The sequence below is a fragment of the Neospora caninum genome, chromosome Ia (genome assembly GCF_000208865.1).
Source record: "Neospora caninum Liverpool complete genome, chromosome Ia".
In the NCBI taxonomy this organism is placed as follows: domain Eukaryota; phylum Apicomplexa; class Conoidasida; order Eucoccidiorida; family Sarcocystidae; genus Neospora; species Neospora caninum.
In genome coordinates this window covers 1,575,564-1,601,949 of record NC_018385.1, presented here as the reverse complement: position 1 = coordinate 1,601,949, position 26,386 = coordinate 1,575,564, and the positions used below count along the sequence as shown (strand labels likewise).

The window sequence follows — 26,386 nt, the reverse complement described above, 5'->3', positions numbered from 1 at the left end:
TTGATTCTCTTGAGTAGAAAAAATCTCACACAACGCAATGGACCCTGGGGACTGCCTCTGAAGGGGGACTGCTCTGAATATGCCCAACAGAATACACTGTGGAATTGAGCCGCCCCCCCCCCCACACACACACGAATGCTGAATGAACACGAACGCTGCCGAGACAGGAACTAAAATGGAGGAAAGCCTGAAGACGGAAAGACACGACACGTCTCTTCAGGCCCTCGACAAACGCATCACCAAGCGGTTCTCCGGAGTCTCCTTGTAAAAGGGACGAAAGCGACAGCAGAGACAGCTCCCGCTTTCCAGGACGGGAATCCGACGAACAAAATTGGCTCGCTCGAGCCGCCCCAAAGAGACGAACCTCGTTTTGCGGAGAGCCGGGAAGAACTGAAAACACTGTGGAAAGACCACGAATGGACACGCGCACCGACTTCCCCAGTCCACTGTGACGGGGAAGGCTGAAGGGAAGGCCAGAGGAAATCCGAGCGAGGCACAAACCGAGGATCCCAGTCGCGCAAGAACCACCTCTTCACGGCAGTGTCGCCGCTAACACCGTCCTCACACGTCACAGACCTGGAACACGGCTTCTCTGCACTTCCCTCCTCGCTCGTGTTCGCAGATGACGTCTCAACGGTAGGGTGAAGATAATTTTAGAAGGGGATTGTCACCGTCTTCAAGACGACCTAGGAAGTCGAGCGATCTGAACCCGTTTTCCCAAGCTCAAAAATTTCGAGGAAAGCAAGCATCGGCTCCCTTGCAAGGTTACAAATGTGTGCACGCTCAGGGTAAACTCTGTGCTTCGAGCAGAAGAATCGAATCTTTCTCAACGGTAAGTCTACGTTATGAAGGGTGGAACGGCGCGGGCCACGTGCCTGTCTCCTGTCTCAAAACGAAGAGCCACACTGCCTCGCTCTTCCGGGCACGCACCGTCACAAAACACACACTTGTGAATGAGAGAGAATTTCACTGTCGACTACTTGACATGTAAAAGGCTTCGCATAGACGCAATCCTTCCACCAGAGCCTCCCTTCCTTTTCAGCAAGCACGCTACAAGACGCAAAAGGCAACGGCGGTACCGTGTCCGGCCTCCTTGCAAGGAGAGGCGAATGCCTGGGAGAAGCGGGAAAGGCAAAAGAATGGATCTGCTACACAAAAGTCGACGGGGAGTCTCGCTCCTGAGCTACCCCAAGATTATTCAACACACAAAACGATAGAAGCAGCAACCACAGAATATCACGAGCGTCTTTGAGTATGAATCCATCCCCACCCTCGGACGAAAGTCAGGCACCTGTCTCCCTTCGAGAGAATTCTCAAGGACGAGAGGAGTGTGTTTCCGAAAGCACCCTGCATACACCTGTTCCTTCTCCGCCTTTGTCGGAGACTCACACCTATTCTTGATCAACTGGAGGACTCCCCAGTCTGAAGACCTCTTCACGGTAGATGGAATTCGTCTCTACTCCCCAGGACACGAGCAAACTCGAGACTGATGATATAACGTACACTTGCGCGAGCTTGCGAAGAATGAAGGAGGCCCTGAGGACCTGCTTCGGAACTCCAAATCAGATGAAGAGCGCCCCCTTCAACTCACAGACCAGAGGATAGACACGCTCCAGCGTTGTGGACACTTCGAAGCCAAGGGTGCGAGGAGACAGCTCAGTTCTCTCGTAACCTGGAAGAAGCGAGCCAGGCGGTCTGTTCAGAAAGACGTTTTGTTCTCATGGACAGTCCTGACATTTTCCATTTTGTTCTTCAATACGGTTATGGCCCCCGTGTGCAAGGGCCGGGGACAACGAACGCAGAGAGAAACTCACGCAAGAAAGCGGAAGGGGAAATGAACCACCGTCCGCTTTCCGCGCATATCTCTCTTGATGATTCTGAGTCCGGTAAATTTCGACGTCAACATGCCCGCGCTTTTGACACGGACGGAGAAACAACTCGCAAAGGGATTTTTCTGCAGCTGCTGGGAATGGGCACGGTCACGTCACCACGAGGAGCAAGGACAAGGGTGCGCCGGGAACTTTTCTGAAACAACTCAAACACCTCCAGGGACCCAAGGAAACAAGGGGCTCTCTTTACGGGGAGACCAAAAGACGAACAGAGAGGATCTCCACACAGCGGCCAACGGGGTGTGTATAGACTCCCCGATCTCCTGGTTGTGGCTTGGCGGAATGGCGAAGAGGACCATCCAGTTATATGAACCACTGACTGGGAAACGCCTGTGGGCCAGAGAAGCCAGCAAGTCCCTTGAGTACTGAGCTCGAGACAATTTGCCGGTCTTAAGTCTAAAAGACGAGCACGCCAAATATGTTACATGCTACGTCCGGCCGCGTCCGCAATGACGAAGCCAGCCGCTGCACAACAGAACCCCGGGAAGGAAACGGTTCGGTTGTGTTTCCGTATGTGGAGCAGACGGTTCTTTATACCTCAGCCACTGAGACGTCGCAACGGAAGACGTGCGCAGTGACCCTTGGAGAAAACTCCTGTCCTTGTGCTTCTGAAGGATCCGGCACGACCCACGGAAGGGATCGGTTTGCAATGTGGGTTTGGAGGGAGAACTACGAGGTAAGCGTTTGAGGGGACGCCACCTTGGGGCAGATGAAACGAAGACGCTCCGAGAAAGGAATTCCTGCCTGCCTAACTCTCCCGGGAGTCTTCGAGCTTGGCGTTTCGGAGATCCACCGACGAGGACGCCGAATGAACAGCGTATCCTCAAGCGAACGACCTAGAGAAGGCGCCCACGAACAGGGCCAAAAGGGAAGGACTACCGACCAACTCGGTTGGCAAGAAAGCCATACAGCGGAATTCGCTGGGATGCACCCGTTGGAGAACGGACAGGGAGCATGTGAGTGAGAGAGTTGTCCCTCACTGAGCCTGCAGCGTTGCCCCTTTCGACCGCTCTGGTGGAACGGGATGTCCCGTGTGTATCACACCGGGAAAAGGGTCCTATCCTGGTTTATTCCCGTCAATGAACTGCCACAATCGTCAGGCCACAACGAGCGGGAGGAGCTGGCCTGGTGAGAAGGTGTATTTGGAAGAATTGCGTATGGAGGGCATGACAACAGAATGCGAATTAGCAGCAAGATGGGGGAAACGAAGAACAGAAACACGCCTGCTTTGGGAATATCCACCGGGAAAAACAAGCGTGGACACCCCCGTTCATGAAATGCACAGAACGGGCCGGTAGATATGTGCACACACACACGACGCACATATAGTTTCTCATGGATTCTCCCTCCTCCGCACAAATCGAACCACAGCTCTTTCTTCTGGACGTGAAAGGAATGTTTCTTCGGGAAACCTGCAGCTCCAGCCGCAACTTCAGAGCAGGAAGCCCACGCACAGGAACAGCATGTCCCGCGTGGCGATGCCCTCCTACTTGAGGGGACGCCGCAACAGGGTAAAACTCTCTTGCAGTTTCCCCTGTGTTCCTGTGGGCGATACAACTTCTTTTCTGTGCGGTTTCGACCGCTCGGTCCCGACAGAAAAATGCGAATGACAAACAAAACAGAAAAGGGAACATCCCCGTGGCCACGCCGAGGAAAGCGGCCGCAGCCAACCGGTACAGTCACACAGCGAGATGGGGCTGCGCTGTTCGCTCGGACAGTCCACACGACACGCCACCCCCGGGCACGTTGCGGCAGGGTCGAGGCTTCCCCGAAATGTGTGTTTGGGAAGTGGAGTGAAAAAACAGAAAAAACACGAGAGACCGGCCTCGTGGGAGACGAGCAGCTTAGGGTGAAGACGTCTGTACGTGGCTCCTCCGAAAATCCCGGGGCTAAAGAAGCCCGTTCCCCCATTTAAAAGGATCCCTTCTGCTCGACCAGAAGTTACACCCCAGGCAAAGAGCAGCACGGTGAGGGAGCAGAGAGGGGGACTACTAACCGATCCGGACTGTCAAGAGGGAGTGGGGACGCCGCCTCCGACGCCGCTCTCGGTCCAACGATCAGCCTAGACGCTCCCCTTCCACAAAAGTTCACGCGCGCACGTCCTCTAAATTGGCTCTGAGGAAGCATGGTGCTAGACCTTTGCAAAAATGCACAATCCCGGTTGCCTTACCCATCGCTATGCTGGCTGCCGCGCAAATCCCCACGAAACGAAGACTGTACATGCCCGATTCGGGACGTCGCGTGCTGCAGCGGCGGAGGGATTTAATGCTGCGGGAGGGCGGTACAGAATGAACGCAGTACACAGTTGGCATAATCCAGAAGACACAAAGAGACTTCCGACACGCTGCGGTGAGACGAAACGACGGTGGGACAGCCGGACGAGAGGCTCGTTTTCACTTGGGTCCGTTTTCCCCCGTGCAGTCTCCCGTCAAACGGGACGACAACAAAAGCGGCGTGCCGGCGCCGGAGGACACAGAAAAGATTGGAAACGTGAGACAGTAGGAAACGGCTCAGCGAGCTGCGCAAGTGAGGCTCCGGCCAACGTGTGCAAGTCCACATTTGACCCGCCCGTGAAGCATTCTTGCCGTAGAGTTTCCGTTTCTAAAAACGAACCAGGAACCCTATTTCCACAAATGCGGAAACCAGCAGGGTTCGATCATGTTAATTTCGTCTGCTGAATTGCGCTTGAGTGCCAACAGTGAAGAATGCCCCAGGGTGCCCTTAACCAGCAGTTGCTCGGTGCGTGGGTTGCTCTGGCGGCAAGAGATTCTTGCCCTAGAGGCCGTGTCGTGAATACTCTGTCAGCCAACCAACAAAGTAAGGATTGCGTAAATTCTGAGAAAGAAAAGGAACGAGCGTTCATCTTCCGTCGTAGCACGGGCGCGACGTTGCCATATCAGGACAGCGGTCGTCATCTGCTGCTTACCAGCAGCCAGCACAATTGCTCAGTGCTCGACCCAACGCGCTGCATCTGGATGGCAGGCGGCTGCCGGGTTTGTGCCCATTTTCGGGAAGCGCATCTTTTCAGTTGCTATGAGATGCTCTGTGTCACCTTCAAGAAAGAATGACAACGTTGCACCACTCGCTCCACACCGGTGGTTCGCCCTGTCCATGCTGCAGTCGACCGTGGGAGGAGTTGCCGGATTTCAACCCCAATGAAGCTGTGTCCTTAGCGAAAGGAGAACCGAGAGGAGACGGGATTCTTCGCGTCTCAGGCGTTGTTTCTAGAGCCAGGAAGCTCAGTTCTCGCCTTCTGTTCGCGGATGTGTCCTGGCCTCCAACCGGTGCGTCAGGTGGGCAAGATGGAGGGGCTGAAGCCGTCACGTGCCGTTCACCACGGGCAGCGATACGCCATGCATCTTTGAACACCACCACTAGTGGCTTTCCCAGAGGTGAAGAAGAGACGTGTTCAAGATCACCAGTTGGTGATTGGACAAAGAGGGACGGAACGAAGGAGATGGAGCCGTCGCAGCACAGTGTGTCGTGCACGGATAGGGGGTGGCAGGAAAACAACTTCATCTCCCCTGATGAGGGAGAAGCCGAGCATCATGCTGCGGGCCACGACAGAAAAGATAATCTCAGCGAACCTAGATCTACGAAAACTGAAGCAGACCCCCCCGGTGGATGTAAAACGCAGCTGGTGTTCGACTTTGCAGCGTTTGTGGGGATCTGCAGAAACTGCTTCGCGCGCAGGATTGGTCTCGAGAATGGGCCGGAAAGCAATCCGTCAGATAAACTCTGTTTCGCACAAACCCAAGCAACAGACACCTCACCGGCGTCCTCTTCTGTAGACGGCCGCGCTTTCCCGCAGGATGTCCGACATACTTTGGAAAACACTTGCCAACCCCCTGAAGCAATTTTCAGGAGCCTCTGTGCTCTGCTGCTCCACGCTGGTTGCCAGTTGTGCGTGGCAGGCAACCCCATAAAAACGAAAAGCGGTCATTTGTCGCTCTCTGTAACGGTCGTCACCTATGTCCAGGCGCCGCCTACTTTTGAAGCTCTTAACAGACTGTGCAAGAGCGTCCAGGAGGCCACCTTGCCGCTAGAGGCTTTGATTGCCTCGACGACCGTTGGGAGTCGGTGGCTCGACTGTTCGGGAACCACGCAGGGGAAGTCGCTATTCCACCAGCTGCTGCAATCAACGGCACAGGAAAGGAAACCTATGCTCAAGAGGCTTTGCCGGCGTCTGACTGATCGGCCACTAGAGAGAATGCGGCCTCCAACTTTTGTCGCAGAAGACCTCGCCACTCTGGATTTCGTACGTGGTTCCGACAACCTTTCAGAGCCTGCTCGTCTTGGAGAGAATAATTCCCAATTGAGGAGAAGCAAGTTCCAGGGGTGCATGCTTCTGGCTGCTTTCTGGCCTTCAGTAAACTTTCGCTTTTTTCCTATTGGCTCACCCTATTAAGGAAACGCATTTTACTGGACCCGGAACATCAGGGAAGCGGGCACAATATAACTGGTGTTTCTCATATGACAGAGACGACCTGCTGTTCATCTTTTTTCCCGTAGTATGCATCCACAAAGTCACATACCAGATGGTGACATTGTTGACACTCTGCAACTAACTGTAGGTTATTCGTAGTAGCTGTACAGAGTAGAGATTTCAATTCGGCGTTCTGTTGACGGGTGCTGTAAACGTGTTGTGTGTTCGCCTGAACCAACAGTTTGGCAAGCGAGTTTCGTAAAGTTTCGTCAGTTGGTGTTCATAGCGCACTGCACTGGATGGGTCCACTTTCAGCCCTAATATCTAGAGTGGAATGCCCCCGCACCTGCAGTCCTACGAGTGTTTACTCTGTGCTGCTGACTGCATGCACCCTGGTGCCGTTCATCCCCAGCGTGCAGTAATGTATTGTTGGTCGGTCTCCAATAACCTGCCTACTTCCTGCTTCAGACAAAGTTGCTTCGGACGGAGTGGCCGATCTCTGACTACTTCGACAATTGTCTCCATTCCACATGTACCGCAGCTGTGACCGGGCCCCAGAAACAAGCAAAGCCCACTGCGTCGTCTACCAAGAAAGCTGCCGATATGCAAGAGTATATGACCCACAAGAAAGGTCCTCAAGTTCGGTGGATGATACAGCAGATCAGGCATCTGTACGAGAGCTTGCACTCGCGACAGATCTCGACACCAAGTAAGGCCAAGGAAGGCGCAACTTTTCCCATTAGGGTAGTTTTTCAAAATGGCAGACTGACACAATCAACAGGCACGTGCACGTCGGCTTCCTAATCGGGATAGTTCTTTCGCAGTGGACACATCAAAGCATGTCTAGATTCCTTCGTGATGCCACTGCTTTGCAGGCTCACCGAGACTCGGAAGCAAGGAAACAGAAACTAAGATTCGATGTCTCGATGTTGGAGGCGGAAGGGGAGACCTCGCATTCGCCTTAGCTACTAGTTTCCCTCAGTTGCATGTAACGGTTCTTGACATCAATGCGACGTCGCTCGCTGCTGCTCGACTGCGTGCGGAAGATGCGGAAATTCCCAACATCGACTTCGTGTGTGAGGACTTCAGCCAGTATGAAATCAGGTATGCACACTCCCGCGCGGACGCGAGCGTCTCGTACAGCGACAAACCACAGAGTGCGACGCCATCCTTGACCTCCTGCAAGCCTTGCTTGCTTGGTGTCGTACCACCAACAGCGCGGGACGGTCAGCGTCGTTTTCGTTTATCTCATCGGGGAAGATTCCAAGGATTCCGTGTAGACACGGTTTGGGAGAAAAGTTAGGAAAAGAACGCATTACCTTGTGCCCGGCTTAGGAAGGGTGATCTAGCTATGTGAACAGTTTGCAAATGCACGGCAGGTGAAACTCTTACGGCGCTGTTGTTTGTATTTTTGCTGGCCTGCAGCTCTGACACGAAACTGATTGTGGGGTTGCACTCATGCGGAGGTCTTGCTGACTCCATCATCTCGAGCGCTATGGCACTAGGAGTAAGCTTCGTTGTCAGCACGTGTTGTTTCTGCAAGCATCCTCATCTCCGAATGGAGTCCCTGGTGAAACAACTGCACGAGCTCCGTAATGCTCGATCGCGAACAGCAGTCGGAGAAGAGGAACGACCTGAACCACAGGGCGCAGAGCGCCTCAACCCAGAACATTCCACCGTTGTGAAAGACCGTCATCCTGTCGTGCTAAGCTATCCAGAGCCCAGGCTTGCAGGAGAGTCGCAGATGGACCAGGTGATAAAGATAGAGCCTCTTCTTCCCCGTCTGTGCAAGTAAGATGCCTTTCCATTATGTGCAGGATACATCCAGCGGTTCCTCCGTATTACTGAACCCACATTTTGCTTCCGCGTGGTAGCTGCAGGAGCTGGTATCCGAGTACTTGTTCTCTCCCGCTGTTTGTAAGAGTGGTAACAGTAATCCATATATTGCGCCTAGAGCGTAACGGCGGTGGAGCAGTCCGGTGAGGTGATGCAGCAATCAGAGTCGACTGAAGCACAGCTTTGCGGGCTGCCCAACAGAGCACATTCCTTTCCCATCCACACTACTGTGCTCCTGCTTTGTATTTGTGCATCCATTGTACGTGCAGGCTAGCAGAAAGCAGCGACAGGGCAGTAAGCCTAGCGGCCATGCACGCGGTAAACGCCTGGCGACTAGCCTGTGTAAACGAGATCAGCAGACAGCGAGTGACGCCGGACCTGAGCGGATGCGAGTTGCCCCCAAGAAATCCTTTGTACGGAGAACTCTGCATAAAAGCATTTGCGCAAGAGTACTCCCCCAAGAACCTTGTCCTTGTCGGTGTCGTGAGGTCTCTTGTGAAATGAACTGCACATCGCCTAGGTCCATGAACGCACCGAGTGTGCACTGTGAGAGGAGGACGGCAGTGATGCTCAGGGAAGCTTCTTCAATGGGGTTGGATAAAACAGTGCAACCGCAAACAGGTACTACGTCTTCCAGGCGCGCAATCAAGTGTTGTGGGCCGAACCAGCCACGGGTTACCCTGGGCGTTAACAAGCCGGGGGAATACGAAACAAATTTCATTCTTGACGCGGGAGACTGTTTGGCACCGAAAACAAGTTTGCTCCACTACCACGCGCGATCGGATAGAAATGCCCTCTGACCCAACAGAATCTGCTATCAACATTAGGCATAAGAGACCTTTGGAGCAGCAGCACTCCCGGTGCCCGCAAGGCACACTGACAAACAATCGAACACCATGGCGCGTTTTTTACATGGTCTATTTTGAAGAGGAGAGGTATTTGCAGAGGCCTGAGTCATAGTATGTCCTGAAGGCCTCTTGAACCATACCCTCTGTCAGGTCAACGTCCTGTAAGCTGTACATGTGTTTTGTCAGCTTGTCGCGATGCTTGCGATTCTCGTTACAGAAACTGGCGATTCCAGTTTGGGCAGCTAGAGTCAGCGGAATGCCGAAGTGTTGGTAGATGCTCTTGACGACTCCAATAGGATTGTTTATAAGGTCCTGATATTGAACATCCATAAATCGCGATGCGAGCTCCGGATGAGAGCGCCGGAAAGCCAAGGCCCGATTGATCATGGTGCTCATAGCTCTCAGCTCCTCACGCCCGAGAGCAGCGGGGTCGACATTGTCCATCAGTGACTGCTGGGCATGTTTTACGAGGCTTGCCCAACTTCCCATTGTCTCCTTCGGATCTCTGAGAATACAATGTAAACAGGGATAGCGGCACACACAGAGAGCCGAAATGACAGCGGTGACCAAGTAGCATTGTTGATTACGCCTAAGCATTGCCGCAGGCACACGAGACGGTATGAAAACAGCAACGCTCTTCTGCGCGCCTGCTAAAAGTATATAATTTCCTTGCATAGCTTCGTGGGACCTACCTATGCATAAAGATAATCTTTGCATCTGGGTACGTATCGAACAGCGCTTCAAGAGTAAATAGGTGAAAGGGCATTTTGAGTAGCCATCGCTGGGCGGGGCGTTGCCACTGAAGATGCTGGAGAAATCTTTTGTGGAATGAATAGCCTTTTCGAGTTTCTTTGTAGTTATCAGCTGCAAGCCAGGCGCGGTACGACGGCACGCTGAATTCCGTGCAGATCGAGTAGCATCGACCGCAGTGCTCGAAAATGACGAAGTCTTCTTCCGGAAGCTCTGCTCGTTGCGTGTGAATCGCCATCCACTCCTCTGATAAACCTAATTGACTATCGAGAATCTCTTGTGCAAACGGGATACGTGGATCCTGCAACAAGAAAACAATTCATAGACCAATAAGATTGAATGGAGGCAATGCGCATCCTTTTGCTCGCCTCTTTCGAACAGAAATATGAGAATTAAACCCCGGAGCGTGTGACGGAAAGAAAGCGTGTCGCTCATGCACAGCCCGAACATACCTTTTTCCAGGATTCTTCAGTGTTCGGTAGCCCCTTAGGCCTGTAGTTTCCATCTGGACCGTACGGCGCAATCATTTCGCAGTAGCGCAGACTGCGGTTGCTGGGGTCCGTGGACATGAGGTTCTGCAAGAAGGTCGTTCCAGTACGGTTGAGGCCGACAATGATAAGAGGAGCCTGTATCTCCTGTTTCTCGATTTCGGGACATTTTGCTTGGGCATCAGCTAAATACATGACGTTCATGAAGTAATGGCGTACAGTCCTATAAACTGCGAGTTGGCCACCAAAGAGCAAGTCACATTCCCGTTTCGCGGACTCCTGCAGAACCTTCCATGGCTGCAGGAAAAAGGCTTCGCCCTCATGACCCATCAATTGAAGGCCGCATATACGACGCGCCTCGGCTAGAGCAACTTCAGGATCGAGAACGATAGACCTCGAGTTCTTCGGGAAGAATCCCATTCGGACGCTGCAACAAGCAAGCAGCAGGGGGTAGTCGCAGGCACACCCTCGGAAACAAGTGAATTTCGCTGACGATCAAAATTTGCGCCAGATGTTATGCTTGCCGAAAGACCGAGTCATGGGCGGATTCTTCCACGTCTAGAGGTTCCCCCTTGCTTCAACACCATCTGCGCTTTTCTCAAGGAGACCCACCTGTACAGAAGGGAGTTCTTGAAGACTTCTCGAAGCGAAGGCCAACGCATATGCGGAAGATCCTCGAAAATGTGCCTATTTGAAATTGGGAAAGACTCAGTCCGTTCCTCAGGATCGAACCAGAAACGTCGCCAGTGCTGCATCAAAGGGACGAACTTGAAGACCGGAGATTCCGGACCTCTCTTTTTGATGGCCTCGAGGAACGCGTCGACCTTGACGCCCACGTAGCTAATGCCGAGTTCTTGGCTCCATTGTTCCAAGTCTGCCCTGTTGTGCACCCGTGACAGCATACACACCACTACGAAGTTACCAAGAAGCGCAGAGAAAAAGTTGGCAATTAAATGCAGGTGGCGCCTCCTCTTCACCGGGATAGTTGCGCGTATCTTATAAATCGCTAAACGCCCCGGCAACTTATTTCGACACAGGATAAGGAGAAACAAGACTCGAGAAGGAACAACGGGCTTCCCCAAGCGAACGCTTCTTCCATTCGGGAAGATGCATTGCTAACGCCTGGGGTCGTCTTACCGCGTGACGAGGCGCGGGTCAAACAAGTGGTATACCCAATGCTTCGGTTTCTCCAAGAAAGACGCTTCGACCTGCAAACCCCCGAATCCAGAGACAAGACAACAAGCCCCCGTCCTTCCCTTGGAGCTTGCAGAGGACTAGCCCTCACTGTATTCTTCCCGAAGAAACCGAGATCAATCATTCCAAATTCAGCGTTTCGTAAGAAAACGCGGTCCGGGCTCTAAGCAGGTTGCCTTTTCAAGTGTTCACTCTGACGAACAAACGCAGTCATATGAACCTCAGGCTCTTTACCCCCATCTGCGTGCTGGGCGTCAGCCGGTTAGATGGGCCTGAAGTATGACCGGCCCAGCGTCTCTTCTTTCTGATTGGCACTAACACACTTACCAGCATATCACAGATTGTATCAACTGGCGTGAGTGGTGCGGTTGCTGCTCCTATAGGGAACACGCCTTCCTGGATCGAGGCTATCATCAAGGCTGTTGCGTAATCGGTTTTGTTCGTGTATCCCGTTTTGTAGGCGATGTAGGTGTTTGGCAGCCGATAAATGGCCACAGGCAGCCCACGTTTTTTGGCTCCCTCCAGCACTCTCTCTGCCGCCCACTTGGACCATGGGTAACCCTGTCGATTCGGAGGGTAGAAGTTCTCCATTTGAGAAACGTCCGGCGTAGAATCTTCCTTAATCGATTCTTCACTGAAATGCCCGGTAAACATCGCAAAGAACGCTGGGAATTGTCCCAGGGTGGAGGCAAAATGGAGAGGCTTCACTTTGTACGTGGTACACAGATCGATTATTGCTTTTACGCTGAGCACATTGGTAGCACGCAGTCGCCCGTAGTTGCTTAGCAAATTCACGTCGCCACCGGTGTGGTAAACGATATCGATTTTTCTTGCAAGCTCTTGGAATTCCTCTGAACTTATCCCGAGCAACGGCTGTGTGAAGTCGCCGGGCACGGGAACGATGCGGCTAACGAAGCTCTCCTGCCAGCACTTGGCCTCCTTGGTTGCTTCCCTGATGCGACTCAGCGCATGATCGGCATCGCGAGCACGAACCAAGCAATACACTCTCAACTCGGGCCGCTGTCTGAGTTGCAGCAGCGAAGACAGCTGAACTCGGCCTACGAATCCAGTGACGCCAGTTAGGAGAACGTTTTTCACCTTGCCAGGAGGGGTTGCCGGCCGGAGTGCGCTCACATCGAAATCGAGAGACGCCAACAGGGTATCCACGTCTTCAAGCGGGTGTGGCATCCGCGGTTTCGGGTGGTCGGAGACGGATACAACCGTCGAAGGAGCCCTGACATCTTTTACAGTTGCACGCTTAGCCGTGTTGATTTGGTTGCATAGATCATCCCACGCTACATGCAGCCGCTCAAAGTCCCCACTGTCTTCAACACCCAAGTCCTCCAACGCAGTGATGATGTCCTCCTCGGCTGCCATTCTCTGTAGAGTTCCATACTCTGAAGCGAAGGAGTCAATGTAGAGAGCGAACCTCTCAGCGGGCTCAAGTATGCTCATGAGCCACTGATCCAGCGGCATGTCCAAGGCAGGGATATCGGACCCTTCACTGCCTCCTCTGGTGCCACCTCCACCTGCTTCGCCGTGTCTTCCTGCTGCCTTATCCAGAATGTAGTCAGAAATCGAGGAAATGGAAGGATTCTCAAACATGAGGTTCTGAGGAAGTTTCACACCCACTTTATCCGCTACGGAATTGCGGAACTCGACTGCTCCAAGCGAATCAAGCCCCAAGTCCATGAGGGGGGTATCGACTGCGGGCTTCTCTGCCGCGCCGGAAACTGCTTGGGCTAAAGTGGAGATGAGTTCACACAGAGCGTCCTTTGTGATTGTTGCCAAGTTCACCGTGGCTTCGGATGATCCCGCGCCGGCCATGGGGACAAGAGCAAAGAAGGTAGGCGTCTCGAACGCATAACGACGCAGGAACTTACGCCACTGGAGAGACTGCGCACCGACAACTGCGACATTTGGATGCATCAGCACGTCCCCCAGAACACGCAGACCAAGCTCGTTGCTGATGCCACGCATTCCAACCTTCTCCAAGTGCTGCGTCAACTGCACAGCCATACCTTGTTCAACCCATGGTCCCCATTGAATACTTTGTCCACAGAGCCCTAGAGATTGCCGGTACATTGCCAACGCATCGAGGCAGGCATTTGCTGCTGAGTAGTTTGCTTGGCCGAAATTGCCCAGTAGGGCAGCAACCGAAGAGAACATGACGAAGATTTCCAGAGTTTTATTCAGCCCCAGAGTGTCACAAGCGTCGTGCAAATTCCACGCTCCAATGGCCTTCGGCAAGTAGACCTGATCTACGGAATCAGCCGTCTGGTTCGCAAGGGCGGCGTCCGCCGTGACACCGGCAGCGTGAAAGATGCCCGTGAGAGGAGGAAGGCCTCTGGCCTCAATTTCCCTGAAGACTCGGAGTACATCATCCTTTTGGGAAACGTCGCATTGCAGCGTTGTCACATTAATGCAGTTCGGCTGCTCTTCACCACACAAGTATTTCCACGTTGGATCTCCCGCCTTCACGCTGCTTGGAGGTTCACCTCTTCGAGAAAGCAGGACAATGTTGTGCGCACCTTCTTCGATGAGCCACCGGGCAACAACTAAACCCAGGCCACCTGTTCCACCCGTGATCATGTACGTCTTGTGCATTTGCTCAGCAACTGGCTGAGACAGAGGCTTTCCGACTGCGTGCGTGGGCGCAGCCTTATCGAGACTGTGATGTTCCTTGCTCTCTTCATTCTCGTTTTCTCCTCCCGAGTTTGTCATGAAACTGTTCACCTCCAGCGCGCTAGAGAGGCGAATCACAACCTTCCCAATATGCTGAGCGCGCTGCAAGAAACGGAAGGCGGCAACTCCCCCTTCAGCTGAATCCGTCATTTCGAAGGTATGCAGTGGCAGAGGCTGAAGCAGACTGCTGTCCACCAGATCCCGAATGCGGTCAAGCATACCACCGAACCACACAGGGTCGTCTTCCATCATTGAGTCTATGGCCACTGTTTCATACAGCACATCGGGACGTTCCGCTTTCATTTGTTCCCGTGTCCAGATGCCACGTTTGCCTAGCTCGATGAACCTGCCATTCGGCGCAAGGAACTTTAGAGTTTCGGGAATGTAATTTTCGATCAAGCAATTCAAGACCACATCAAGCTTGTCTTTGCCGTCTCCAAAAAACTCGTTCATGTCCTCCGCGAATTTCTTCGGATCACGGCTGCTCGTTATATGCTTGACACCCAAAGAACGCGCAAACTCTTCCTTCTTGCCTCCACTGCACGTGCCATAGACTTCAGCACCGACCCGTTTGCAGAGCTGTACTGCAGCAAGGCCGACGCCTCCCGTTACCGCATGGATGAGAACCTTATCTCCCTTTTTCACCTTCGCCAGATCGTGAAGGGCGTATTCAACTGTCGAGGCAACAACGGGAAGCGCCGCAGATTGCTCGAATGTGAGCCTGCCGGGAACGGGGCGAACCAGATGCGCAGAAGTGGTTACGAATGTCTTCAGGGCTCCCTGTGCGATACCGAAAACTGCATCACCGACTCTGAGGTGCTTCACCCCCTCGCCAACAGCAACCACGGTACCTGCGCAGTCTGCGCCAGGAGGACCAGGGTCGCCAGGGTAGAGGCCCATCACGTTCAGGACATCTCGGAAGTTGAGGCCGACGGCCCGTACCCGAATTTCCACGCAGTCTCTCGGGGGGGGCACCCGTGCCGATTTGGGCATGGGTCGGAGCTTGAGCATCGACAAGGCACCACGGTCACTCATGTGCAGTTCGACGGCGCCGCGGCAGTCGATGGCGCTTTTGACCATCCTTGGGACCATTTGCTTCCCGCTGCGAATCACCGTGTGCTGCTCGCACGCGCCAGCAGCGCCTGATGGGTCAGCTTCTGCTAATACCTGCTGTAAAGCTGAGACAAAGGCAGTCGGATCATCCAGAAGTGGATCTTCGGAGGCGAAGTCCAAGGTCCCGAGATAAACCGGTCGGCCAATTATATTCTCCAATTCGAGTTGCGCCGACCGGCAAAAGCCATACAGTCCTGCGTGCGCGGGCACTGTGGCGGTGGGAAAGTCTCCGCATTCCTGGATACAATGCTGACCTCGAGTGACAAAAAGAACATTCGCCAGGGGTTGATCTGGTGCCGTATTCCCGAGAGCGTTGGCGAGAAGAAGAGCGTCCGCTACGCAGGCAGTCGGCGACAAGGTGGGAGAAAGCGCGCCCAAGTAGATGATCGTTTCCCACTGACCGTTGTGCAGCTTTGAAGCGATGCCACTGGCCGGATTTTTCTCATCCATTTCTTCGACAAACGCCGACGCCGTTCCTTTCAGCGCTTGCTGGAGACCCTTCAGCATGGACGACGGCGTCTTCAGCAGAAGCCACTTTGGCTGACCTGTCACCGTTGCCTTACGAGAGGGCTTCTCGACCTCGCCTCCAGTTGGATGCACAGCAGGCTTGGGGGCTGTTGGGTTCGCTTCGCCTGCTTTGTCATGCTCCGTGGCGTTGACGCCCTCCGCAGGTTCCAGTGTTTTCGGGATCCAAGAGACCTCCCACAGAAGTCCTTTCGGAATTTGAGCACCGGCAACTGAATCAAATGCTCGAACGGCGACGTCGATCAGTTGTCCAAGAATAGCCCCCTTTGCGCTGAAGAGTGTGACGTCCATGGTGGCTGACCGGAGGTCTTTGCTTTTCACCACAACGTGACTCCAGACCTCTGAGCCTGCCGGCACGCGAGCGAGGAGTGCACGCTTCACCCCCACTGGCACGAGAGGCCTTTTATGGCCCATTTCTGCGAAAAGGACCGCCGCAGCTTGCAGAGCACCATCCAGCAGCACCGGATGAATGCGGAAGTTCCGTTCAAAGGGTTGGAGAGGCTGCTTAGGGCGCAGCTTCGCGAGCACTTCGTCAGGGGCAAAGGCGTAGCATTCCCGGATCGACTGGAAACGCGGTCCGTATTGAAGGCCCACAGACTGCAGCGTTTCGTACAACATCGTGATCGGCACAGGCGTTGTAATCCGGCTTTGAAGAGAGGCCAGAAGATCAGGTGGTTCAGTCTGGAGACTTGTTCCAGGACAAAGAGAGAAGCTGCAGCGGCTGTGGAAGATTTCCTCGTCTTCGCCCTCCAGCACGCTCTTCAGGGTGATGTCTTTATTGTTGATTGTGATCATCAGTTTGGCAGCCTGGGTAAACTCCCCGGTGGCCGGATCGATTTTCGGGATGAGCATCGGTCGCTCGAACTCACATTCTGTTAGAGCCACGACGGTGCTCGGCAACTTGCCGTCCAGCAGCATGAAACCACCGGCAGCCATGGCCTCAAGGAAGCCGACACCAGGCATCATTGCTGTCCCGTTGACGACGTGATCGTGCAGCAATTCTCCCACCGCAGGAGAGAGAGATACCTGCGAAACTGCTTTCGCCTCGTCCTGATCCTGTACAAATTTATCGACGAACGGATGCACTACGACTGTCCATGGGAAAGCCTGGCGCTTCCAGGTGTACGTGCACGCCATGTTACTGTTGATTTTTTCTAGCGCTTGCGAAAAGCTATTCCTGTTGCTGTCCTTTGGATCAACGGGAGCCACCCAGATGTAGTCATTGCGTGGTACACATTGCTGACCCATGTTCACCAGTGTCGGCCGGGGTCCAATCTCAATGAGAATGCCTGCTTCACCGCTCGTTACCGTTGCACGCATAGCTTGAAGGAATTGCACGGGCTTTGTGATATGGGTCGCCCAGTACTCTGGTTTTGTAAGTTCGTTGGCTCTGACAGAATCCCCAGTGACTGTGGAAATGAATGTAATTTCGTCCTTTGGATTCGATAGCTTCACCGATTGCACCTTCGGCAAGAGCAGGTCAGCTGCTTCCCCGACTAGTGGACAGTGGAAAGCATGCGAAACAGTGAGCTGTTTCGCTCTCGACTGCATGTCCATAGCTTGGAGAACTGCAAGGACGTCGGGACGGGTGCCCGATAGTACGATGCTCCTTGGGCCGTTGATTGCCGACACAGTGACGGCACTGGTCTTTTCACCAAGAGTCTTATCGATGGCAGCCTGAGCGTCCTTCTCGCTTGCTCGGCAAGCGTACATAACTCCATCATTCGGATCGATCCGCTGCATGATTGCGGCTCGCTCGTGTACAAGAAGAAGGGCATCCTTCCAATCCATCACCCCCGCGACAGCTGCGGCGGCATACTCACCCAAGCTGTGGCCCATGACCACGCTCGGACTGAAGCCTTTGCTGATCATCAGCTGAGCGAGAGCGTATTCGACACAGAAGATCGCCGGCTGAGAGTAGCCTGTCTGGTTAAGCAGCTGCAGCATCTTCGCTTCCGTGTCTGCTGTGGGATACATCACTTCCCTAAGATTCACTTCCAGTTTATCTTTCAAGACAGTGAAACATGCATCCATGCGTGAACGGAATTCTGACTCTTCCTCGTACAACTGTTTGCACATATTCGGGTACTGTGACCCTTGTCCAGTAAAAAGGAAGGCAAGGCGTTTCTTGCCTGCTGATTCGGCAGCTTCTGCCGCCCGACTTTCGCCACCTTCCGTCGCCGCGGGTGGTTCTGGATACTCTTCAAAGACCACATGGGCGTTGGCTCCTCCGAATCCGAAGGAACTGACAGAGCCGAGGATCGTCGCGCTCTTCCTGGAAGGCTGAAGCTTCATCTGTTTTTTTGGGAGGATTACATGGAAATCCGAAAGGTCCATGTGGGGGTTTGGCGTGTCGAAGTGAAGATTCGGAGGCACCTCGTGATGTCGTAGACACAGAATCACCTTGAGAATGCCCGCAATTCCTGAGCTTCCTTCTAAGTGTCCAATGTACGACTTGAGCGCACCAACGACCAGTGGACTGTCGGCAGACCGGCCAGTTCCATATACAGCCTTTATCGCTCCCATCTCAATAGGATCTCCAAGAGCTGTTCCCGTTCCATGAGATTCAACAAAAGCGACATCAAGCGGATCCACGTTTCCAAGTTGAAGCGCGCTGCGAATGACGTCTTGCTGAGCAGGCCCGTTGGGAGCTGTGAGACTTGCACTGCGGCCATCGTGGTTGACAGCAGTTCCTTTGACGATTCCAAAAATGCGCTTGCCTTCACGCTGGGCATCAGCCAGATGACGAAGCACAATCGCACCGGCACCCTCTCCACGCACGTAGCCATTTGCCTTTTCATCGAAAGTTGCACAGCGGCAATCCGGCGATAGCATGCGGGCCTTGCAGAAGGCAAGGAAGAGCTGAGGAGAAAGCATGAGATTGACGCCACCAATCAAGGCTCCGTCGCAGTACCCGAACCGCATAGCTTGCGCGCCGCAATCCGCGGCAACAAGGGAAGACGAGCAAGCCGTGTCGATTGTCATGCTGGGACCTTTCAGGCCAAAAACGTAGGAGAGACGGTTGGAAACCAGGCAACCTGAACCACCAGGTCCAGAGTAGCTGCTGCTTTTATCTGGATTGCTTTGCTGCTCCAGGAAGTGCCAGTCCGAATTGCAACAGCCTATCCAGACTCCATAATTCTTCCCGATAAGGTGCTCTCGGGAGTACGCTGCGCTGTAGAAGGCGTCGTAGGCAACTTCAAGCATAACCCGCTGCTGTGGATCCATGTAGGTGACCTCTGCGGCTGATATGTTGAAGAACGAGTTGTCAAACATGTCCGCGTCTTCCATGAAACACGCTTTCCTCACATACATCTTCCCCTTCGCATCGACATCGGAATCGTAGAACATATCCACATCGAAGCGTGTCAGCGGGACCTCCACGACGCAATCTTGCGCCCTGCAAAAAGCGAACAGGCAACCGTGGGCCGATATACCATGCTACACCGCGGAGGGTTTACTGGACTGCTGTCTTCAGCTGGCGTCAAAATTCATCGAGTGCGAACGCAGAGGTAACCTTCATGTCGTCCCGGATCAGGTGAGCCGGCTTCACCAAAGGCAACACGCATGCGGAAATCTGACCGTTTGTAAACCTACGTTGTTGATGACTACGGAAGCGAGAAGCACCTGCAAACCACGCTTCATTGTGTGGCATTTTCATACGCACAACGTGAAGATCCTGTCGAACTCATTTAGTGTCCGTAGACGCCAGACACAACACAGCAAATGCAGGTATACGGTGAAGCGCTGAGAAGGCAGGCGTGGGTGTCTCCATGAAAAGTGGGTGTGCCTTGGGACTCCCGCAAGCGGTACGTGTGCAGCAGTGCGCCTGGTTGACGAGGGAAGCGCCCGTTCGTCCGGCTGTTTGCATATGCGTCTCACCTTCTCAGCATCTCCCACAGTTTGTCGGGAGTCTCGCTGCCCTGAGGAAGTCGGCAGGAATAGCCAACGACGGCGATGGGACTGTCCATTCCCGCTGCAAGGCCGCCAGACAAGAGAGCACCACCAGTTGCTCCTTTTCCTGCGGAGGCCTCGCCGGAAACCTGGTTGACTATATAGTCAATGATGGCTCTGATCGTGGGATAGTCGAAAAGGGTGGTTGCTGAGAGCTTGACGCCGAGGCGTTGCGACAGAGAGTTTCGCAACTCAACGGCACCTAGTGAATCGATACCCAACTCTTGCAACGGTGAGTCCAAAGCGGGAAGTTCACTTGTCCCAAGGACTTGCCGGGCCGTGTCCAGAACGACGTTCGAGACGTGGGCGCGGAGCTCGTCAGGTGTCATCGAGCTATACAGCACTTTGAAGGCACCCGGAGACGCGGTTTCGAACTCGATATTGCTGAAGAACTGCGGAATGACATCGAAACGCTGTACGAATCTCTTCCAGATGAAGGACTGGGCTAGAACGGTTACCACTGTCTGCGAATTGCGCACGGCTTCGACCAACACTCGAATGCCAAGTTCGTTGGAAATGCCGCGGAGCCCAGCCTTCTCCGCCAAGGCTTTCAAATCTGCGGCCATACCCTGTTCTATCCACGGCCCCCACTGGATGCTCTGCGCACACAGCCCTCGAGACCGGCGGTACTCCGCCAAAGCGTCCAGGCAAGCGTTCGCCGCCGAGTAGTTCGCCTGTCCAAAGTTCCCCAACAGTGCGGCGACGGACGAAAACATCACGAACATGTCCAGATTCTTGTCTAGCCCCAGAGTCTCACAGACCTCGTGGAGGTTCCAAGCACCCGTCACCTTGGGAAGGTAGACTTGCTCGAGGGACTCGCGAGTTTGGTTTGCCAGCGAAGCGTCTGCCGTGACACCGGCCGCATGGAAGATGCCTCGAATGGGCGGGAAGCCGCGGGCCTCGATCTCCTTGACCACGCTGATGATGTCGTCCTTCACGGAAACGTCGCATTTGAGGGGCAAGACAGAGACGCAGGTTCGCTCCTTCTCTGTCAGGTACTCCCATGTCGGGCTCTGTTTCACAGCCGCAGACGGCTCGCCTCTGCGAGAGAGCAGAACAATGTGCCGGGCGCCTTCCTCGACCAGCCACTGTGCGACTACCAAACCTAGGCCACCCATCCCGCCAGTGATCACGTAGGTTTTCTGCGTTGTCGTGGGAGGGCCGACGGTGATTCGTTCAAAGTCGAGCGAGCTGGGAATAGCGATGACGACTTTCCCTACATGTTGGGCCTTCTGCATGAACCGGAAGGCTGCAACGCCTCCCTCATTCGGATCATTCATGTTGAAGACTGTAAGAGGCAAGGAGAGGAGTTGCTTGCGGTCTACAAGGGTACGGACGCGGTCGAGCATGATGCCAAACCAGCGAGGATTTTCGCTGATCATGACGTCAATGGCAACGGTTTCGTAGTATACATCTGGGCGCTCCGTCCTCATTTGCTCGTGGGTCCATATGCCTCGTTTGCCGAGTTCAATGAAGCGTCCGTCTTTTCCGAGGAGCGCAAGAGAAGCGGGAATGAACTTGTCAATCAGAGAATTGAGCACAACATCTACTGTGCCTTCTTCCCCAAGAAATTGTTTCATTTCGGCCGTGAACTTTTCGGGGTCACGACTGCTCGCCACGTACTTGACTCCAAGCGACTCCACAAATTCCCGCTTCTTCTCGCTGCTGCATGTGCCGTAGACCACTGCGCCGACTCGCTTGCAGAACTGTACAGCGGCGATACCCACGCCCCCGGACACTGCGTGGATTAACACCTTTTCTCCCGCCCGCACCTTGGCGAGGTCATTGAGCACATACTCAACTGTCGTGGCGACGACGGGCAGCGCCGCGGCTTCTTCGAAAGACATGGAGGCTGGCATTTTGCGTATGATTTGTGAGTTGGTCGTGACGTACGTCTTCAGACACCCGGGCGCGACACCATAAACAGAGTCGCCGACCTTCAAGTGCTTCACGCGGTCGCCCACGGCCACGACTGTCCCAGCGCAATCGGCGCCTGGTGGCCCCGGATCTCCTGGGTAGAGGTTCATCACATTGAGGACATCCCGGAAGTTCAGACCCACCGCTCGGACTCGCAACTCGACCATATCCCCCTTTGGCGGGACTCTGGCAGCATAGGATTGAGGTCGGAGAGTTAGGTTGGTAATTGACCCGCGATCAGACATGTGGAGCTCCAGAGCGCCTCTGACGTTCAAGGGCGAGCGAGCGAGGCGAGCAACAAAGTGTTTCAGGCGCGTTGGACCGGACGAGGTCTTTCCCTTCTCTGTTTTCGGGTCTTCTGCCGCCGCAACTTCGTCGAAAAGAATTTCTCGCTCATATCTTTCTTGACTCTGGATTACAGCGAGGTGCTGGACTACATCAGGCAGACGGCACTCGGGGCCAAGGTCAACACATCCAATGCTGGCTTCTTTGCCCGTTTGAGCGGATATCTCGAGTCGGGCTGTACGCGCAAAGCCCCAGAGGCCCGCGTGGACAGGGTTGGAGACTCGAACATTCTCACTGTGGCTTTGAGCCCCCTTGGTAAGGATCCATATCGGTAAGAACTCCTGTTTCCGGTCTTCCTTGGCAACTTTCTCTAAGCCAGCTGACAGCTGGAGCAGGTAGTCGGCTGCCTCGATAGCGTCGTTTGCACTGCTCAGGCCAAGGAAAAGCACAACCTTGTGCGGGTTGGACGGAGACGCTGTTTCGCCTGCGTCACTGGCTGCTGCGGCTGTGGGTGTCAGCGAGACAGAACTGCCAGATGGAGAGACGCGAAGGACGTGCAGAATGTCGTCGACCGACGAGTCGCGCTCGAACACCTGCACCGAAGCGAACATCTTCTGTTTGAGCTCTTTGACCACTGTGTGCTGCATTCCGAGAGGGTCGATAACCACAACATCGATTGCGCTGGGAACAGGCACTGGGTTCAAACTCTGCCCTTCTTCCCAGTCAACAGTCCAGGTCAGTTCTCGCGGAATCTCTGCCACAGGAATCGGGTCGAGCCGCCTCATTGTCAGCTCCTTGAGACAGCAAACTGGCTCTCCGGTCATCGACATGATGTCTATGTTCACAATGGCCTGGTTCGACTCGCGCTTCACCAGCGCGACGTGGGCCCAGAGGGCATTTGCGACTCCGTGCATAGATGTCAACGTGATACGCTGGATCATGAAGGGAATCATCAGCTTAAGAGTCCCGGGGTTGACCGTAGCGCCTTCTTTCCGTGCCTGTTCGTCGTGGGCCATGACGAGCGCTCCAACTGTTTGAAACGTCCCATCCAGCACACAAGGATGCATGCGGAAACCAAGTTCACAGGACGTGGGAGTCTGTGGCAACTGCAGCTTCACCTTGGCTGTTTTGGGACTGCATTCGATCGATTGAATGGTGCGGAATTGAGGCCCGAGCATCAACCCGTTCTTCCACAGTTTAGCGTACATGTCTCCCGCATCAACGGGGACACGATCCGTGTCTTCGTCGAGGAATTTCAGGTTCTCTTCAGGCGTGCGCGTGAAGGCCGAAGAGTCTTCGGCACTGGCGATTCGGCACGTCGCGTGGACAAACTGCTCCTCATCGCCAGTCTTTGAGCTGGAAATCGAGGCGTTGCCGTTCGAACTGAGATTCGCCATCAACATCTGGAAGATCTGGTGGCCAGGGCCCTCCGGAGCCTCGAGGATCATGGGACGCTGGAATTCAATGTCTTCCAAAGTTACCGCAGCTCTGTGATCAGGACGAAGCATCTTGCGCGAGCAAGGGTGCAGAAACTCGGAGGTGCATGCTGCCGAGGTAAGCGTTTCGAGATAGCATGCCGCGGGCATCACAGGCCTGCCTTCGACCATGTGTTGCGCCAGCAGGTCAAAGACATCTCGCCGGATCTCCATGGCAATTTTCCTGTCATCCGCTTCGGAACGTGTTTCGTGACCCAACAGCGGATGAAACGCTTCATACCAGGGAAAGCTCCGCCGTTCCCATTTGACCGGTGGCGTCTTCTTCTGCGGCGCCTCCGCCGCATTCGAGAGCTCGAAGTGTTCCTCGATCACGACATGCGCATTGGCACCACCGAAACCGAAGGAGCTGACGCCAGCAAACAACTTGCGAGTTACAGGGAGGTCGACAGTGGCCTTGGGGAAAACGGCGGAGAAGTCAGTCATGTCGATGTGTGGATTCAGCTGTTGGAAATGGAGATTCGCCGGAAGCTCACGATGGCGCAGACACAACACCAACTTGATAAATGCTGCTATGCCTGATGAGCCTTCAAGATGACCGATATTCGTCTTGAGTGCTCCGATATAGATTGGATTGTCTACACCCCGATGGTGCATAAACACCGCTTTAATCGCCCCGACCTCGATAGGGTCTCCTAGCTGCGTGCCTGAGAAGTGAGCGGGAAACGAAAGCATGAAATGGCAGTTCGCTGGTGTTGACAGAAGCCTAGCGTGCAACCGAATTCGTTCTCTCTAGCTGGACCACGGTGCCACTCTCTGAAGTGAAAAATATGGCTCGCCCGCGTCCGGTGTGGACCGCCTGGCCGGCTCTTCTAACCGGCGGGTGAATCCAGGGTCTGGTCCTGTGACTCCACGAAAATGTGGATATCTAAATGCATCCCCCGTACGCTGAAATGGTGCGCGTCCTCTTGCAGTCTGTTCCCTGGAGTTACACAGCCTAGTTCTACAGTACCTCTCACCCCGCTGTGAAGCACTAGCTGGCCTCTCCCTTAACGGATGCGAGGCCACCAGACCAGGCCCAATGAGAACGTTGCTTTCAGATTTGAGAGCGGCCGTTGCTTATTCGCTTCTGTTCGCGAGGCTTCGGGAGCAGCACCGGCAACAGGTGTTAAGCCAGCTGCCGTGGTGAGCCGCCGTGCAGCATCTGCAGCCTCTCAGCTCATTACCTGTGCCGTGGGACTCCAGAACGGTAATGTCGGTAGGTTTGACGCCTCCACTCTGAAGCGCTGCGCGGATGACAGCCTGCTGAGCTGGGCCGTTGGGCGCAGTCAGACTGGCACTGCGGCCATCGTGGTTAATGGCGGAGCCTCGCACGACGGCAAGGATTGTGCTTTCGTCTTTCCGTGCGGCGGACAAAGGTTTCAAAAGGACAGCGCCTGCACCTTCTCCTCGAGCGTAGCCATTTGCTCGGTGATCGAACGTTCGGCAGCGGCAGTCGGGAGACAGCATCCGGGCTTTGCTAAAGCAGATGAAAAGATGGGGAGACAGCATGAGGTTCACACCGCCTACAAGAGCTGCCGAGCAAGATCCCTCGATGATTTTGCACATGGCGTTGTCCAGCGCCACCAGCGATGAGGAGCACGCCGTGTCGACCGTCAACGAAGGGCCTCGAAGACCCAAAGTATAAGAAATGCGGTTGGAGATTATCGATGTAGAACTGCCCGTCCCTGCACAGCGGCACGCGCATAACGGTCGGTGGGGCAGCAGAGCGACACCAAGGATGGACCCTTCCTGTGCTCATTAATCTCTGCTGTCTCAACCCTGCGGTTCGGGTGCAACAGGCGAATGTGAGTTCGTGGCAAAGCTACGGACGCGCACATTCTTCGAGCAAGCCTAGTGTGCACAGGAGGAATCCAGCGTTAGGCTACCGTCTGAAAATGTAGACTGCCTCGACTTCGGAAACTGCAAAACTACGCTGTTGAGCGGTTCCTAACTCGCATAAGCAGCGAGGTTGTGCCTCGAGGATCCGAGGCTCGAAAAGCCGCAAAGCTGCGCACCTCTGAAATACGCACAAGGACTGAGCACGTTCTCTCTAGGCAAGCGACAACATTATTACCTGTGAAGGGCCCCGAAGGCACGTCCAGCATGTGCCAATCAGCATTGCAGCAACCAATGAAGCATCCTATCGACTGCTGGCTCGCTTGGCCACTGCTGACGTAGCCAGCACCGACCATTGTCTCATATGCGACTTCTAAAATGATACGCTGTTGAGGATCCATAACGCGCACTTCCGCAGGGCTAATGTTGAAGCAACTGTTATCGAACATGTCAGCGTCCATGATAAAGCCTCCGAGTTTGGCGTACGAAGTGTCCAGAGTGTCCGGATCGGGGTCAAAGAAAGTGTACATGTTCCACCGGGTCAAGGGCACCTCCGTGATGCAGTCTCGCATCTGATGCATCATATCCCAGAACTCGTCGACGTTTTTAACGCCCCCAGGCAGGTGGACAGCGATGCTAGTCACTGCAATATTTCCTTCGAGTCGGTGCATGATTTGTGGAACCAAATTCATCTGGTTCTCCGCCGCCAAGTCTTGGTCCGCACCAGCGCACTGCTCGGCAAGCGTCGAGTTGATATAATCTACCATCGCATCCAGTGTGGGGTAGTCAAACATAGCCGTCGCAGGCATCTTCACACCTAGGCGGCTTGAGAGGGCGTTTCGCAGCTCGACAGCACCGATGGAGTCTATGCCCAGTTCTTGCATTGGCAAGTCCATCGGTGGCGGCTCTGCGAGCCCTAGCGCCTGCTTAACCACCTCGCGGACAGTCTTCTCCACATACGCCCTCCTTTCTTCTGCTGTCATCGTTCGTAGCATTAGGGTCGAGTCCGCAGTTGCGCCCTGGCCGGCTCGCGTGTGTTTAAATAGAGGCGGCACGCGCTCGTACCTAAGTGAAACACCGCGCATCATCCACACGGGTTGCTCATGTCCGATACACTGTGCAGCAACCTCCAGTTTGCAGGCAAAAAGGAGATTCCATGCCAAGA

At 54.4% G+C, this 26,386-nt stretch overlaps 2 protein-coding genes across 2 annotated transcripts in view; one reads left to right on the top strand and one right to left on the bottom strand.

The window, feature by feature from the left end:
• Positions 1-4,953: 4,953 nt before the first annotated feature.
• Positions 4,954-8,655, top strand: NCLIV_001700 (conserved hypothetical protein; the record flags this gene model as incomplete). Its single annotated transcript, XM_003879668.1, has 5 exons — positions 4,954-6,147; positions 6,784-7,024; positions 7,191-7,419; positions 7,741-8,106; positions 8,421-8,655. The coding sequence occupies 5 exons, from the start codon at positions 4,954-4,956 to the stop codon at positions 8,653-8,655; spliced, it is 2,265 nt and encodes a 754-aa protein (XP_003879717.1).
• A 413-nt stretch (positions 8,656-9,068) lies between these two features.
• NCLIV_001690 (short-chain dehydrogenase/reductase SDR, related) overlaps positions 9,069-26,386 on the bottom strand; it is a gene marked incomplete at both ends in the record, with an annotated part of 36,080 nt that continues 18,762 nt past the window's right edge. The window contains 9 exons of the mRNA XM_003879667.1: positions 9,069-9,504; positions 9,692-10,050; positions 10,202-10,664; positions 10,850-11,116; positions 11,375-11,445; positions 11,759-19,154; positions 19,637-24,050; positions 24,570-25,070; positions 25,460-26,286. Of these exons, the coding sequence (XP_003879716.1) occupies positions 9,069-9,504; positions 9,692-10,050; positions 10,202-10,664; positions 10,850-11,116; positions 11,375-11,445; positions 11,759-19,154; positions 19,637-24,050; positions 24,570-25,070; positions 25,460-26,286 (14,734 nt within the window). The remainder of the gene's footprint in view (positions 9,505-9,691; positions 10,051-10,201; positions 10,665-10,849; positions 11,117-11,374; positions 11,446-11,758; positions 19,155-19,636; positions 24,051-24,569; positions 25,071-25,459; positions 26,287-26,386) is intronic.